Genomic DNA, 17,981 nt, shown 5'->3' with positions numbered 1-17,981 from the left:
ATTTAATGGGACGTGTATAGAAATATAATTTATTTTTGTTATAGTAATGTCTTGCATCGTGCGCTCGGGGCTCTACTACACTGCCTGGCGTAAACCCGAAACCTCGCGGAAGTACTGACGTGTTCACACCAGTTTGCACGAGAAGTGGCTAGTTTAGCTAGCTAGGTAGAGCCGGGTAGTGACACAGCGGCCATATCAGGTAAGAAAGAACTGTCATTGATTATTTTCGCTGCAACTGCAAATACAACCGAGAAACACAGACGTGTCTTGTAAATAAGGAAAACACTTGAAAGGAATGGTATTATTCAGTAAATATGAGCGTGTCAGATAGTGAATAGTTTGGATTTCCAACCGTGCTAGCTCGTTAGCTGTGGAGCCGTTGGCAACGTAGTACCGTATCACCGGAAGTGAGTTGTCAAGTCCTCGACATCACTGCCGGGTTTTGTAGTTTCGTTGTGCCATGATAGACTAAGCGTACAATAAAAAGAGAGAGCTTGATGAACTACAAACGCATTCCCCACGCTTTAACGCGAGTTTCGTTGGCGTTGTGGGAAATGTAGTTACCTAAATTCAATTAATGGCCGATAAGAGTTAAGTGAATCACTTCAAAAACTACATAACCCACAAAAGCGGAAACACGGGCCAAAGGGTAATGTTACGTTTCTCGGGCTAATATGTAAGCTAGTGCGAAGAATTTAAAATAATATCGCAGATAAAACGTTAATGATAGCTGGCAACGTATTATCATTAGATTGTAGCCATGTTCTAGTTTACAAATCTACCCGTTTTCTTATATATATGACGCGCTGGATGCCTTCCTGACTGCCTCAGTCTTAGTTGTTCAGCTAATGTTAGCTAGTTACAACCACTAACAGTTCTATGCGATCTTTCGTTTTTTAAAGCAACGATCACACATCAAAAGTCATCGTTAAACGTGCTGTTGTTCGCTGCGGCGACACGGCTTGGTGATCGGCGATCAAAAACTGGACCCCCTAAGCTTCAATCGGCAGCATTTTAGTTTGGGTGGGCAACCGGCCTAAGAATAAATAGACTTATCCTGGACCCGTTTCTAGATTTAGATCACCAAAATACCTGGGTAGCTTATTATATGAGAAGCATTGTTGATTTTTTGTTATTAAGACCATTTCCACCACATCGGTTATCCAGCTACGTGGATTTCATTCAGAGCCGTTTCTTGCACAGATTTCCTTATTTTACCAGCCTAACGCGGTTATCGTTGGGCAGCTATTTATCTAGACTTACTTCATCGCTGTTTAAAGAGTACATAACACAGAAAATGAACCCGGAATCAGCTCTTAACCCTTAGGTATGGCTAGTTTCTTGTACAGGGCACATTCCACAATTAGTCACAGTCTCACACAATTAATCTTATTAGGTGGGTTATTTTTTAGTACCTTCGTTAAAAATAAATAAATAAATAAAAAGCTGGAGCAGACTATTGTAATACTCCTTTTGTAGTAGTGGGAGGGTGGGGGATGCTAGATTGGACGATGCGTCCCATCTTATGCTTCCTGATAAAGTCAGTTTTAGTCATGCTTAACTACACTTCTTGTCTCAATTTTCAGAATGTCAGAAGGGGACAGTGTTGGGGATTCAATCCATGGGAAACCATCTGTAGTTGCTGCCTTTTTCACGAGGATCGGACAGGTAAAGCTTTCCAGTAATCTTAGTAGTAGGCATGGACTGAAAGTGAAACAATCTCTGCAGTTCGTCTTGTTTGCTTATGAGCGACGGTCTCTTCCTCTGATGGCCTCGTCTCTTTTGTATTTTCCCAAACAGGTCTATCAGTCATGGCTAGACAAGTCGACACCATTCTATGCAGTGCGATGGGCGGCCACTCTACTACTTACTGCTATCTACATGATCAGAGTGTACATACTACAGGTAATTGTTTAATTCAGCTTTCTTTTTCATTATATTCCTCAGCCAGGTCCAAAAAATTATAACCAGCAAGAGTTTTTAAATGGCTATAACACAAGTAATACTGTTGATGAACTGGATTGTATTATATTTATGCATCGTTGTTTTTGGATTTTGCTGATTTTTTTTATCCAAGGTGAAAGATTGGCTTAGTGGACACCCCAAGAGGACTGTACATCTTTGTTGATTGGTTTTGAAGGGGGTGATACTCCGTGGTTTAGGTGTTTGAATAACATGGTTCATATATGTGGCTTATCTGTCTTTTGTGTGATTACTTTTGTCTAATTTATGCATGCACTGAACGTTTATGCACTAACAAAGATTAACTCGTGTTTTCTGGCTTTCGAGAATGTCTTTTAACATTATTATTTTTTATTTGCTGCTTTTTAGGGTTGGTATATAGTAACATATGCTTTGGGAATCTACCATCTCAACCTGTTCATTGCTTTTCTATCGCCAAAAGTGGATCCCTCACTGCTTGACGAAGGCAAGTTGACTCAGAACAGTGTTTTATTTTTGTTTGTTTTCTTTATGTCGATGCACTCGCCCTGGTCCTTTAGGCTTTTGATTAATTACAACTGTGTTCAATATCAACTCCATCAAAGCTCAAAGTAAAACTGGTTGTCATGAAGCAGGCTTTTACAACACTGGTAGTCATCAACTTGTTATCTCTTTGTCAAGTTATCTGAACAATGCTGTACATTTATGTATTTCAAAATGGAGTTGACCTTTAAAAAAAGCCATGTGGTTGAAAGTGTGCAACTTTACACTGAGATAGAATAGGTTTTTACATGTGACCTAAATAAGTCTTCCTTATGTGAATATGAAAAACGTAAATATCACGCTTTGACCTGTTTCTGCAGATGAGGGCCCATCCCTTCCAACCAAGCAGAACGAGGAGTTCCGCCCTTTCATCAGGAGGTTGCCTGAATTCAAATTCTGGTGAGAGTCTAGCTCATGGTCTCACCTTGTGTCACCCACATCCATAGAGTGATTGCAAATGCTGTTCTTTCATGCGACCCGTGTGGCCAAAGATTAATGCAGTCATGCAGCGCTTATTTGGAAAAAGGATGATGCGTTTTAGCATAAAACAAAGACATTGGGTTAAATTAATCCTTGTGCATTTGTTTGTTACCCGACATGATCTTGCACTCCACCGACAAAACATTAGGTAAACTGATGGAAATGAATTCATTCTAAAATAACAGTCCTGCACTACATCCCCCTTCATGACTGTTCTAATGTTCAGTTTATGTTGAAACAGCACAAGAAGATTTAGTAGTACTATAAACCACAGCGTACAAAAGGAAACCACAGTTGGAGCAACATCTCTGTCAGTGCATGACGGTTATATTACAGTGCCTTAGTTTTCATAACTGTACCTAATGAGCTGTCTACTGAGTATATAATACAGCCAGAGAATATTGTACATGACAAACTGAGGAAATGACAGAGTTAGAGATGTGAATTATTCTACAGTGTCATAACTGAGGTTGTGTTATTTTTTTTCTTTTCAGGCACTCGGCGACAAAAGGCATCGTCATCGCCATGATTTGCACATTTTTCGATGCCTTCAACGTGCCAGTGTTCTGGCCTATACTTGTAATGTACTTCATCATGCTCTTTTGCATCACCATGAAGAGGCAGATTAAGGTAAACCCGGACAGATCTACACGTGCACTGCATTCATTGACACTGTAGCTGTGCTTGTTATCTCGCAAACACTGCACTCCATCCAAAAGCGTTTTGTCACACAAAACCCTTTAAAAAGTTCCTGTTCCTCTCTGCATGTATTTACATATTTACTGTAATTGTGTTCTGCCTTTATCTGTTGTACACGTTTTATTTTGAAATCCAAATGCCAAATACCTTGTTCTAAGAGCACACTGATAATCTTTCGCTGTAGAACTTAATCGTATGGGTTCTTTTTTTTTATATAGTTTGCACAAACTCAAGAAAAACCTGTTCCTAATTTTCTTTTTCTTTTTCTTCCCCACCTCCTCTAGCATATGATCAAGTACAGATACCTACCCTTCACACACGGGAAGAGGACATACAAAGGCAAGGAAGACACAGGGAAACCTTTTGCTAGTTAAAAACTCACACTTGCCCTTCCTCTCCGTCTCATTGAAAATTGATTGGTCACAGCTAATGGGGAGTGACGAGGGTTAGAGATTTATTTTTCTTTTTTTGTAAGCTGGACAGTAACATTAAAACGTAACATGAAAGAAAAAAATACAAGTTTTGATCCATGGTTCACGGTGTTGGATGAGGGCTTAAGCAGCACGGATCAAATTAGTCTGGGAATATTGCCTTTGTCCTTTTTTTTTTTTTTTTTTTTTTCTTTTTTCTTCGAGGATTGGTTTGTGTTTATTTAGTATTAGACTCAGTTTTGCCTTTTTAACGCCATTGGGTAAGTATAAAGTCATCCAAGAACCACATGGAAGTGAAAATTGTGATTTTTTTTTTTATTATTTTTTTTCAATGAATGTGATTCCACGACATCTTCCTCTCCCATGTCTGCCTACTTTTGATTAATATATTGTTTGCTCTTATTTGTAACCAGTTACATATTGTAAGACAGGAAAGTTAGTAACGAAAGGACATGATTAGACGGAAGGGGAAATCTGACGAACGTCTTCAAGTTGAATCATTTGTTGTGATAAAAATGTGCCGACTTAGAAGTGTCTCAGGCAGTTGTCCTCTGTACTAGACGAGAAACTGGTCACATTTCACTTGAAGATGCATTCATGACGGGCAGAAAAACATCCTGTCAGAATTAAATGGCTACTCTCATCAGAAATGATGTTTGATTGTTTCTCTTAAATTGGCTACTAATGTATTTGTATTATCTGATTATCATTTGAACCAACCTAATTGAATGCATAAATCAAGGAGGATGCCGCTTACCTCAACTAATTTAGTCTACTCCTGTAGTCTGATGTCTAAAAGGGTTTAACAAATGGGGTTCTGTGTTGCTGACCACCTCTATAGACGAAATTTTTAAAATCATGTTGGGTGTGGGGGGAGGGTTGGGTATTTAGCTCAAAGTGACAGGATTTTCTTTACCTCAGATTTTGTTTTTCATCATTTAACGTGGACATATTGTGTCTTTAAAGAGCACAGCCAGTATTCAAGTTTCAGCTCACAACATTATCTGAGATAACGGTCAGGCAGAGCGAGTTTACCCCGACCGCCTTTTCTCTTTGAAACATCTACCCATCCGTGTTTCAGAGACTTAAGGTCCGTTTGATTTGTGTAGACTAGCTGTTGTCGTCCTTTTATGATCTGTGTTTGCTTTGAAAAAAGTTCTGATAAATATAGTCATTCCACGCAAACTGTTGTTCTCTTTCTTTTGCAGAGGAAACATAAGAAAAACAGAGATTGAGAGCTTTTATTATAACAAATGGATGAAGTGGGTGGAGATCACACATTCTTTTCTATGAACCTGTTGATTTTTGTTTTCTATCAGAATGCTGGGAATCTGTCGTTACTAAATTGATCAGCTCTGTAGTAAGGGATCAAACCATTGTCCTGTAAAGAAAAAAAAAGTGAGTCTCAAAGGGTTGTCTAGATTTGTGTGTATATATTATATATATATATTTTAAATATAATTTTTTTTTTTTTAGATTATTTTGTTTTCATCCAACCACCATACTGTTTCCAAGTATTTAAATTCATTTCATTTGAAATTTAATGAAAGCAAACCTGGTTAATTGGGTTCTAGATCTGATGAAATATATGTTTTACGTTGCATGTCATTATTTTCTTGTGCTACAGTTATAAACAAAAACTTGATTTTAATAACTTAAGTGTAATTTTTTCACTCCAAATGCTATTAAAGAGGCTCGTCCCTTCGAACAGTACATCCGTGTGTTGGCTTCATGTTTTGTAGTTATTCATGGGGGAGAATCTGAATCTGACTGAAAATAAAAATTAAAATGAATAAATAAATAAAAAAATATGGTGTCCTATATGTTTCTATTTACTCCAGTTAGACCATATACACTACATTATGAAAGATGAATGCAGCCACTGGGTGTGAAAACAGATGCCAATCTGAATGAGGCTTAAAAGCACAATAACACAATTTCTTAAACCCAGTTAAAATGATTCTAATCAGATCCCTGCGAATTGGTTTTCTTGGACCCAGCAGAAAACAATCTGTTGAGATGTTCAGTGGGCAGCACAGTGGCGAGGTGGTTAGCACTGATGCCTCACAGTGCGAAGGTCCCAGGTTCGAATTGGTGATTATAAATTGGCCGTAGGTGTGCATGTGAGTGTGAATGGTTGTCTTTCTCTCTGTGTTAGCCCTGCGATAGACTGGCAACCTGTCCAGAGAGTGAGAGGCAGGGTAGACCCTGGACAAACTGTGGTTTGTTGGGGGAGCAGCACCAGCAAAAAGAACATCAGTAGGATTGACAAATTGATCCGAAAGGCTGGACATGTGATCTGCAGAGTTAGAGACTCCCATTTAAAAATGGTCAACTTCCCTCATCACTGCAAGGTCATTGGCTAAATTCTCTTCAGTGGTGCTGTTGTTCCTTATGGAAATTATGCTATCATTAAGTAAATAACATGCATGAGTTTGTCTGGGTTGATATCTGTTTTGGAGTGATGCATGATCATAATCTCTGACTTTACAACAGTTGAAGATCCAAATATGGTCACTTCTGGCTTCATTAAAAACAAGATGGCAACAAGAGGCTACAAAACAGCACTCCACAAACTAATCATCACTGTGTCTATGTCCATCTTTTATACTGTAAGTCTAGTCAGTAGTAGTCCTTCTTATTGTTTCTTTCAAACACACTGTTGGATGCCATGAAGGAGACATATATAATTATTCCCCTTTATTGGTAGTTTTTAATCATACCTGCTACACATTATAAATCAAAAGCTTGAGGGCTTGATTTAGCAAAAACAGGGCATTGAGTTCTCCAGGATTTCCATTTTAGTTCACAGTAGGGGCATTAAACATTAATCATTAAACAGCAGTATAGATGGTTTTTGCATACTGATTTGCGAATTCTCTTCCAACCATTTACAGCCATGTATTATTACGCCTCACATTACAGTTGTGTGGAAATGATCACAGAGGCCCAGGTATCACCAGTGTCTCACAAGTTACAAAAGGCAGAAGAAGACTCCATTAGAGTTCACACTGACTACAGCCATGGAACGCGTTCTTGCTTTTTGGTGTCTACTAGGGACTTTTCTACGTGCTTTGACTCAATTCACTGTCCCGGTCTCAGAGTTTCGGCTGGAAGGAGATTATCTGATAGGTGGACTTTTTGATATTCATCATTTCAGTGGCCGCGTTGATCGTGTTAGACCAGAAGCCATTGACTGCGCAGAGTAAGTTCCATTTAAATAAATCTTATTGCATGAAAGAAAATAGAATTATTATTCATTCAAAACTTTTTCCACATGACTAATCTCATTCCTTGTAACATAAAGTTACATTTGATCAGTGTGAATTCTGTATTGCTGTTCTTCCTCCATAGTCAAAACTTAACTGAATCAAGCTACCGGAGATTTCAGATGATGAGATTCTCTGTCGCGCAAATCAACAACTCGACCGACCTGCTGCCAGGTGTGTCACTCGGCTATGAAATATTTGACCACTGCTCAGACACGGAGAATTTCCCAGGTGTTTTGAAACTCATTTCTGTTAATGGCTTGATCCAACCTTGGAGTGAACAAACCAGGAATCTGTCCAAACTGGTAGCAGTGGTGGGCATTTATACAAGCACTGCAACAATGACTGTAGCCCCACTCTTCATGAAGGATCTCATTCCTATGGTAAATCTGCCTGTTTGGTACATTGTTACCACATATGTACTGCATATTTCAATACAACTTTAAACTTGAAATTTGAACATTTTACTGCTGAAAGAAAAACATTTTCTTTGTTATCCTTAACAGGTCAGTTATGGGGCTTCCAGTTCCGTCTTTTCAAGAAAACAGAATTTTCCATCTTTCCTGCGTACGGCGCACCCAAATAAAGACGTCATAGATGTGATTGTTAGTATGTTGAAGCATTTTGATTGGCGCTGGGTTTCTTTCCTTCACAGTGATGATGATTATGGCAAAGATGGACTGGAATTGTTTATGAGGAAGATAGAGGACACAGAGATCTGCCTAGCATACTCCAAAGGCCTTAATACTTTCACATATTACAGGCCTGTATTCAAACAAATACAGACACAGGGGATACACATTATTATTGTGTTTGCAGCTGAATGGATTGCTGAAGATCTCATTGGTTCTGCAATTGAACAAAATATCACCAACAAGGTGTGGATAGCAGTGGATGCATGGTCCTTAAACAAAAAGCTACCCAAGATGGAAGGAATCAAAAATATAGGAACTGTACTTGGGGTTTCTGAGCCAACAATGACCATACCTGGTTTCAGTGATTTTATTTATTCAACCAAAACACAGGCTCATTGTGAAAATGCAGAAGAAAAGATGTTTTGCAATCAGATTTGCAACTGCAGTAACCAGACTGCTGACAAAATCCTTGCTGCGGACCCATCTTTCTCTTTCCCAGTTTATTCTGCTGTATACGCCATCGCTCATGCCTTACACAATGCCTTGCAATGTGGAGGTGGCAGGTGTAATACCAGTATTACAGTACACCCACACATGGTAAGTATGCAAATGATTAATCTTATCATTTAACACTGTTTGAAATTCTGAATAAACCATTCAGACATTCATGGTGTAGTTGGGAAAAGGTATATCAGATCCCAGGCTAATTGTTGTCAGGAGTTAGGGTTAGGGTTAGGGTTAGTAAAACTGCAACTGAATAACCCCAGAGAGTCTCTTTTCATTAATCAAAAAATATGCCAGTTGTAGTGCTTGGTTTAATGGAGCACAATGTCAATAGCAGGATAAAAAGTAGGAAAACAAAAAAGTTGTGTTGCCTCTGGGCCCAGATAGTTCCCCACCATCAATAATTTAATAAATAAAACAATAAAATGACCAATGTTGAAATTAAATTTAAGATATTCAAGGTATCTTTCAGAAAGTTCTTCCGGAACCTCTGTACAGTAGATGGTATAGGGCAGGCCTGTGCTTTGAAGACCCAAACATGGGCATAAAAAGCAAAACAGTGAATTCATTTTTATCCAGCTAGCCTAAGGCACAAAATAGTTTAAGAGTACGCTACATTTAGAACCATTTTGTCTGTGTCCAAAGCCACAATACTCCATTGACAGAAACATACATTTTGCCATACGAAACACTGGAGTTATTTTTGCCTCGCTGGCTAAAATGCAACAGCCCAAACTTCCCGTTTGACATCATTACTGCCAAAGAAAGTTTGTCACATTATTAAATACAAGGGTCTGTTTACTTTTTCTTCCAGCATCATGAAGGATGAGTGTGCTCAATAACGCCAGTGTTGACCTATTTAATCAATGCCTCTTACGCCCCAGTTGGGAACACATGCAAATAATCTGAACTTTGTGTGTCAATACCAGGTTCTGGCAGAGCTGAAGAAGTCAAACTTTACCCTTTTAAACCACAGCATTCAGTTTGATGAAAATGGTGACCCCAATTATGGATCCTACTCAATAGTTTTTTGGAACGACAGTGGTGATGCTCAGGTGGTCGGCGTTTATGATTTTCACCCATCGTTCCGTTTCTCCATCAATGATAGCGACATTAAATGGTCCCCAGATGGTAAAGTAAGTAGATTTTTTTATTTTTTTTGGTCGATACATGGTGATTGAAAGACTTTGGTTTTGCTAAATAAATGCCCTATACAGGTGCCTACTTCACGCTGTTCCCCAGAATGTCCTGAAGGATACAAGAAGGAACAACAGGGAATCCACAGATGCTGCTTCACTTGTCACATCTGTGAAAATGGAACTTATATCAACAGCACAGGTAAATAATTACACAGTATATGAGAGGAAGAAAAGGGGTAAAATATCAGTTTGGACTTCATGGTAGCCAATGTCAATTTCACCCATATTTCACATTGACTGGACACATCCCTGTTAAACAGCAGATATTTGCGATGTAAAGAAAATGAAAGAAAGGAAGCTTTGCACACTAAATGTAATAATTATATGCAGAAGCCATTCTTATGACGTTGCTCGAGGGTCGCAATGTAAATTGTAGTCTGGGTGGCTGATTAGGCTAAGTAAGCACATGCACAAGCCAAACACACGTGCACTACCACTGCAGGCCAGTGGAGGTGCTGTGGGGTGTGAATCCGCTGAAAACCAAATCAACATATTTCAGAAAAAAAGAGTGAAAAAGTGTGAAACTTGGGAAAACCTAGCTGCATAAAAGTTCATACCACCGAAACTATATTAAATGGATCTTCTAACAGCACTCAGTCTGACTGGATAAGATTCTCTCAGTTAGGCACATCAGCAATTGGGAATATTTTCCCACTCTCAAAATCGTTCGAAATCAGTCAAATTGCAAGGGCATCTCCCGTGCACAGTCCTCTTGATTCATGACTGGACTTTTCCAAAACCTTCATATATAGTATTTTTTTGCTGATGTGCTGTTTAGTTTGTGTACCGAACTTACCTCTTACATTTTTCACTATGTCTGACACTGCATAGTGAAAAATGTCGTCAGTTTTGGAAGGAATTCCAAAACTAGTTGTGAAAATCTGTGTTTTATCTGCAACTTGTATGTGCATAAAGCCTTTTGATTTTGACCAGTGCACACACCAGAGCAGTTAATTAGTCTAATGTTTAAAAAGGATTTAAAGCTCCTATAGGATACCATAGAGTAGCACAGATTAAACCCTGTCTGACTAACTTTGTTGACTGTCTGTAAAACAGCGGATCCCTACTCATGCATCAGCTGCAAGAAGACAGAATGGTCTGAAGGTGGAAATACGTCATGCAGACCACGGGTGGTGGATTACATACCATACACAGACGCTGCTGCTATAGTGATCATGGTCGTGACCTTGCTCTTGATGGGCCTCACAGCAGCTGTATCTATTCTCTTCGCCATCAACTACAACACGCCTGTTGTCAGATCTGCTGGAGGACCAATGTGCTTCCTGATTTTAGGCTGCCTCATTCTGTGTAGTGTTAGTGTGTTCTTCTACTTTGGTACACCAACAGTTGCCTCTTGTATCCTGAGATATTTTCCATTTCCTTTGTTTTATGCTGTTTGTCTAGCATGTTTTCTTGTGCGCTCTTTTCAAATTGTTTGCATCTTCAAAATAGCTGCCAAGATCCCAAAGCTCCAGACTTGGTGGAGGAAATACTATGGACAATGGCTAATCATCTCTGCAGCATTTGTCATCCAGGCACTCTTGCTTCTTATTGGCTATTCCAGTACTCCAACCAAACCTTATAATGAAACAGTTCTATACCCAGACAGAATCATTCTCAACTGTGACATCAGTCTCAAAGCCTTCTCAGGTGTTGTGGTGTTATTCACGTTTTTGTGCAGCCTTTGCTTCGTTTTCTCCTACATGGGAAAAGACCTTCCCAAAAATTACAATGAAGCCAAAGCAATCACCTTCTGCCTCCTCCTGCTGATCCTCACCTGGATTGTCTTTGCCACAGTGCACATCCTTTACCGTAGAAAGTACATCCAAATTATTAACGCTCTGGCAGTACTCTCCAGTATCTACTCTTTTCTGTTTTGGTATTTTCTGCCAAAATGTTACATCATTATTTTCCAACCCCATAAAAACACACAGCAATACTTCCAAGGTCTCATTCAGAATTATACCATAACACTTAGCCAGTAGCTGCCTTCATTAGATGGATACAGTTGCTGTGGACTCAAGCTTTAATAATGACTTGTCTCTTTGGAAAAATGCAATACTTTTAATTAAGTAATATTTAGACATGTAGCTAATGTACTGATTATTGTAGAAAGTAACTTCATTTCATGGAGTCAGTGGCCTTCGTTTCTTCTCTTGTAATCAGATTTGGGATGGTGGCAAAATAAACCTGGAGGGATTTACATTCATTTGTGAAGTTCAGTAAATTAATTTTATAACTGCTCTGTCTGTTGTCCATGTGAACAACAGATTGGACTGGAGGGACAACAGCGATTCTGTGTACAAGAAGGGCCTGAGTAGACTCTCCCTGAGGAAGCTCAGGTCTTTCAATGTTTGCAGCATGTTGCTGGAGACTTTTTACCAGTCTGCTGTTGCGAGTGCCTTGTACTTTGCTGTGGTTGGTTGGGGGAGCAGCACCAGCAAAAAGGACATCAGTAGGATTGACAAATTGGACTTGACATGTGATCGGCACAGAGTTGGAGACATTTTGTCTCAGTGAGGGACAGGAGGACACTGAACAAACCGTTCTCCATCATGGACAATCTGTCACATCCACTACACCAGACTACAGATACAGGTAACATCAGGTATCTTGGCATCAACGTTTCCACCAAGCTGTCAGAGTTGTTCTCCCTGAATTTCACACCACTACTTAAAAGTATAGAAGAAGACATTGCTCGCTGGAACAATCTACCCATCTCATTAATAGGAAGAATAGCAGCAGTAAAAATGTCCATTTTACCTAAAATAAACTACCTTTTTGCAATGACCCCAGTCCAACCCACATCTCAATGGTTTAATGCAATAGACTCTGTCATAAATAAATTCTACTGGAAATACAAAAAAACACGAATCAAACTCTCCACTCTGCAGAAACCAAAGAGACCATGGAGGACTGGCTGCCCCAAATTTCAAATTATATCACCTATCAAATCATCTACAATATATACCCAAATGGTTACAATATCCACAGCTATCACATCAACCCTGGGTAGACATAGAACAATACGACTGTCAAGAAATATCAATATCAGATCTCCCCTTTCTTACACAATCAGTCAAAAAACACAACTGTTTCAAAAACCCATATATAGCAGTGACTCTGACAGCTTGGTGGAAATCCCATATCCCCCAATAAACTCACTCCACTGTGGCACAATCCGGATTTTCAAATTACAAACAAGCCATTACGTTTTCAATCATGGATAACCGCAGGAATAACACATTTGGAGCATATATTTGATCACAACACACTCATACCCCATGACATACTAAAACAACATTATAACATTGGCAGTAACCGTTTTTTACAATATTCACAACTAAAATGCTGTCTAAAAGAGAAAATTAATATAATAAACAACACTTTGCAAATACCCCCATTGTTAAATCAAATAAAATTACTATCCACCCAGAAGAAAACATTTTCAAAAATATACAAACACCTAATACACATAGACAATAACCTCCCGCCAACCATAAAAGACTGGGAAAGGGACCTTGGAACCACCAATGATATCACAACCTGATACGCATTTACAATAACACCTTCTCAATGTCACAAAATTCCAAACTACAATTTATACAATACAAAATTTTGCACAGAGTACACTTCACCCAAAACATGTTATACAAAATGGGAATGGTAGAAAATAACATCTGTTTACACTGTACAACAAACACTATAGATGATTACTTTCACGCCATCTGGCTCTGCCCACCAATTCAGAAACTTTGGACAAACGTTATTAATACACTTTCAATAGCTATAGGTCGCAGTATTCCAGCCTCCCCAACTATATGTCTGCTAGGAGACCTCTCTGTAGTTGAACCGCCACTGAAGTATGAACAACCAATATTGATCGCTTTAACAGTCGCTAAAAAGACTATCCTCCTAAACTGGAAGGACAGAACAAAAATCACAATATCTCAGTGGCTACTCCTATTATCCGACCACATCGAAACAGAAAAACAAATAGCAATAAAACACAATCAGACTGACTCATTTTATACATACTGGTCACAACTCCAAACCATGTGCTTAGGGGTCTATAGTGTCCCGGATGTTCCCCAAAACCCCGCCAGCACCCCACATATGAATAACTGAGCCATTTGTTGTTACTTCTGTTGCGTGTTCTTTTTTTTTTTTTTTTGTGGGTTTTTTTCCTAAACTGTTATTTATTGATTAATTTATTCCCCCTTTTTTTTCTTTCTATTTAATAGATAAAGGTTCTGTATAATTCTTATCATGGAAGATATTATTCATCTTATTATAATTAAGCAAAACATAATGTAACAGATAGCATTGAATTCTTGTCACCCTCTCCACTCTTTGTTTACTAGTATTGCAATTTATTTATTTAGTTTGTTTTTCCTCTTTCTTTCTTTTTTTTTTTAAATATTTTTATTTATTTTTTTTTTCTCTTCACCCACCCACCCACACAACACAACACGTACAACTAGCACAGTTTATTTTGTTCAATGTTCTACACTGTTTTTGTCCTTGTCTTGTAAGCACCTAGCTTGTTTTTCTAAATAAAAAAATAATAATAATAAAAAAAAAAGACTACAGAGGGGGTTTCTCAAGTTTCTTTTATGTGAAACCAAGCAATTGTGACCAAGCAATTTCCCTTGTGGATGATTAAGTCTAAGTCTAAGGTAACGGCACAATATGAATTTATGTTGACAATATTGAGTTCACTCAATAGAAGAATTGACCAAGGGCCTGTTCAGACTTTGCATTAAGATTCGATTGGGGAGATCTGATCATGTAAAAGACAGGTGTGAACACGTCCAGGACAGGGGTAGCGATCCATTAGAGACATTGGCTGTTAAAATATTCTACTGGACCCCAGATGATGCCGGGGTTTGTTTGTACACAATGTGCGAAACTGAGGTCGGATCTGGAGACGCATTTGGAGACGCATGTTTAAGGCTAGGTCTGAACACATGTACCTAAAGCTGGTCACTTGCAGTCGCATAGCCCAAATCAGATCTTAATGCAACACCTCGTTGTTCCATCTATTCATGGTTATTAAGCACCAATATTTTCCTATTGGAACACATTCGGAACAGATTTCAAAGGTGTACACCACCACTCTTCCTACTTAGGGGGTGACACAGGCCCTTTTTATTGTGATTGTGGTGGGTATTATTCTGATTATTAATGGAATACTAATAATTACTTTCCATGTAAATATAGCAGCAGGTGATGGTCAACAGTTGCTCGCTCCAAAAACTCTGTGGCTCTAGTAGACTTTAAGAACTGTCAACTTCCCTCGTGAAATACTCTGTCACTGCAAGGTCTTTAGCTAAATTCTCTTCAGTGGTGCTGTTTAACCTTATGGAAATTATGCTATCATTAAGTAGATAACATGCCCAAGTGTGTCTGGGTTGATATCGGTTTTGGAGTGATGCATGATCATAACCTCTGACTTTACCACAGTTGAAGATCCAAATATGGTCACTTCTGGCTTCATTTAAAAACAAGATGGCAAAAAGAGGCTACAAAACAGCACTCCACAAACTAATCATCATTGTGTCTATGTCCATCTTTTATACTGTAAGTCTAGTCAGTACACGCTATTATTCCTTCTTATTGTTTCTTTCAAACACAACACACTGTTGGATGCCATGAAGGAGACATATATAATTATTCCCCTTTATTGGTAGTTTTTATCATACCTGCTGCACATTATAAAGCAAAAGCTTGAGGGCTTGATTTAGCAAAAACAGGGCATTGAGTTCTCCAGGATTTCCATTTTAGTTCACAGTAAGGGCACTAAACTTGCTTGCACGCATTGTGTGTTTACATCACAGGAACTCTGCATCAGCAGTTTAGATGGTTTTTGCATACTGATTTGCGAATTCTCTTCCAACCATTTACAGCCATATATTATCACACCTCACATTCCCATTGCATGGAAATGATCACAGAGGCCCAGGCATCACCAGTGTCTCACAAGTTACAAAAGGCAGAAGAAGACTCCATTAGAGTTCACACTGACTACAGCCATGGAACGCGTTCTTGCTTTTTGTTGTCTGCTAGGGACTTTTCTACGTGCTTTGACTCAATGCACTGTCCCGGTCTCAGAGTTTCGGCTGGAAGGAGATTATCTGATAGGTGGACTTTTTGATATTCATCATTTCAGTGACCGCGTTAATCATGTTAGACCAGAAGCCGTTGACTGCGCAGAGTAAGTTCCATTTAAATAAATCTTGTTGCATGAAACAAAATAGAATTATTATTCATTCAAAACTTTTTCCACATTACTGATCTCATTCCTTGTAATATAAAGTTACATTTGATCAGTGTGAATTCTGTATTGCTGTTCTTCCTCCACAGTCAAAACTTAACTGAATCAAGCTACCGGAGATTTCAGATGATGAGATTCTCTGTCGCGCAAATCAACAACTCGACCGACCTGCTGCCAGGTGTGTCACTCGGCTATGAAATATTTGACCACTGCTCAGACACGGAGAGTTTCCCAGGTGTTTTGAAACTCATTTCTGTTAATGGCTTGATCCAACCTTGGAGTGAACAAACCAGGAATCTGTCCAAACTGGTAGCAGTGGTGGGCATTTATACAAGCACTGCAACACTGACTGTAGCCCCACTCTTCATGAAGGATCTCATTCCTATGGTAAATCTGCCTGTTTGTTTGGTACATTTTTACCACATATGTACTGCATATTTCAATACAACTTTAAACTTGAAATTTGAGAACATATTTCTGCTGAAAGAAAAACATTTTCTTTGTTATCCTTAACAGGTCAGTTATGGGGCTGCTAGTTCCGTCTTTTCAAGAAAACAGCAGTTTCCATCTTTCCTGCGTACGGTGCACCCAAATAAAGACGTCATAGACGTGATTGTTAGTATGTTGAAGCACTTTGATTGGCGCTGGGTTTCTTTCCTTTACAGTGATGATGATTATGGCAAAGATGGACTGGAATTGTTTATAAGGAAGATAAAGGACACAGAGATCTGCCTAGCATACACCAAAGGCCTTAATACTTTCACATATTACAGGCCTGTATTAAAACAAATAGAGACACAGAAGATAGGCATTATTATTGTGTTTGCAGCTGAATGGATTGCTGAAGCTCTCATTGGTTCTGCAATTGAACAAAATATCACCAACAAGGTGTGGATAGCAGGGGATGCATGGTCTTTAAACAAAAAGCTCCCTAAGACGGAAGGAATCAAAAATATAGGAACTGTACTTGGGGTTTCTGAGCCAACAATGACCATACCTGGTTTCAGTGATTTTATCTATTCAACCAAAACACAGGCTCATTGTGAAAATGTAGAAGAAAAGATGTTTTGCAATCAGATCTGCAACTGCAGTAGCCAGACTGCTGACAAAATCCTTGCTGCGGACCCATCTTTCTCTTTCCCCGTTTATTCTGCTGTATACGCCATCGCTCATGCCTTACACAATGCCTTGCAATGTGGAGGTGGCAGGTGTAATACCAGTATTACAGTACACCCACACATGGTAAGTATGCAAATGATTAATCTTATTATTTAACACTGTTTGAAATTCTGAATAAAGCAATCAGACATTCATGGTGTAGTTTGGAAAAGGCATATCAGATCCCAGGCTAATTGTTGTAAGGAGTTAGGATTAGGGTTAGGGTTAGCAAGCCTGCAATTGAATCAATGAAACACCATCTGAGATGTTTTCAATCAGCCCTGAGTTACTTTAGTTTTGCCTCGTTGGCTAAAATGCAACAGCCCAAACTTCCCGTTTGACATCATTACTGCCAAAGAAAGTTTGTCACATTATTAAATACATGGGTCTGTTTACTTTTTCTTCCAGCATCACGAAGGTTAAGTGTGCTCAATAAGGCCACCTAGAGTGTTAACCTGTTTAATCAATGTCTCTTACGCCCCAGTTGGGAACACATGCAAGTAATCTGAACTTTGTGTGTCAATACCAGGTTCTGGCAGAGCTGAAGAAGTCAAACTTCACACTTTTAAACCACAGCATTCAGTTTGATGAGAACGGTGACCCCAATTTTGGATCCTACTCGATAGTTTTTTGGAATGACTGTGGTGATGCTCAGGAGGTTGGTGTTTATCATTTTCACCCATCGTTTCGTTTCTCCATCAATGACAGCGACATTAAATGGTTCTTAGATGGTAAAGTAAGTAGATTTATTTATTTTTTTTTTTGGTCGATACATGTTGATTGAAAGACTTTGGTTTTCCCAATTCTGCACAGATCCACACAACGATACATTTGTTTAGTAATAA

At 38.9% G+C, this 17,981-nt stretch overlaps 3 protein-coding genes across 4 annotated transcripts; all 3 read left to right on the top strand.

Annotated features, from left to right (window-relative positions):
- The first annotated feature begins 54 nt into the window (after positions 1–54).
- rer1 (retention in endoplasmic reticulum sorting receptor 1) lies at positions 55–5,822 on the top strand. Of its 2 annotated transcripts, XM_084552655.1 has the most exons (8): positions 55–199; positions 1,587–1,668; positions 1,801–1,905; positions 2,332–2,428; positions 2,805–2,883; positions 3,459–3,594; positions 3,948–4,002; positions 5,303–5,822. In XM_084552655.1, the coding sequence occupies exons 2-8, from the start codon at positions 1,588–1,590 to the stop codon at positions 5,311–5,313; spliced, it is 564 nt and encodes a 187-aa protein (XP_084408781.1). In that variant the 5' UTR covers positions 55–199; position 1,587; the 3' UTR covers positions 5,314–5,822. The 2 variants fall into 2 exon arrangements, with proteins under 2 accessions (XP_084408781.1, XP_084408780.1); XM_084552654.1 differs by lacking the exon at positions 5,303–5,822 and having other exon boundaries at positions 3,948–4,272.
- A 178-nt stretch (positions 5,823–6,000) lies between these two features.
- Positions 6,001–11,776, top strand: LOC311493787 (taste receptor type 1 member 1-like). The gene is made up of 5 exons (XM_084552571.1): positions 6,001–7,746; positions 7,870–8,595; positions 9,432–9,638; positions 9,720–9,840; positions 10,758–11,776. Exons 1-5 carry the CDS (start codon positions 7,372–7,374, stop codon positions 11,684–11,686), a joined length of 2,358 nt encoding a protein of 785 aa, XP_084408697.1. The 5' UTR covers positions 6,001–7,371; the 3' UTR covers positions 11,687–11,776.
- A 3,960-nt stretch (positions 11,777–15,736) lies between these two features.
- Positions 15,737–17,975, top strand: LOC311493786 (taste receptor type 1 member 1-like; the record flags this gene model as incomplete). The annotated part of the gene is made up of 4 exons (XM_084552570.1): positions 15,737–15,918; positions 16,068–16,365; positions 16,495–17,220; positions 17,666–17,975. The coding sequence occupies 4 exons, from the start codon at positions 15,737–15,739 to the stop codon at positions 17,918–17,920; spliced, it is 1,461 nt and encodes a 486-aa protein (XP_084408696.1). The 3' UTR covers positions 17,921–17,975.
- Between the last annotated feature and the right edge of the window lie 6 nt (positions 17,976–17,981).

The sequence above is a fragment of the Chelon labrosus genome (assembly GCF_963514085.1).
Source record: "Chelon labrosus genome assembly, chromosome: 10".
NCBI lineage: Eukaryota > Metazoa > Chordata > Actinopteri > Mugiliformes > Mugilidae > Chelon > Chelon labrosus.
This window is presented reverse-complemented; position numbering and strand designations above follow the sequence as displayed.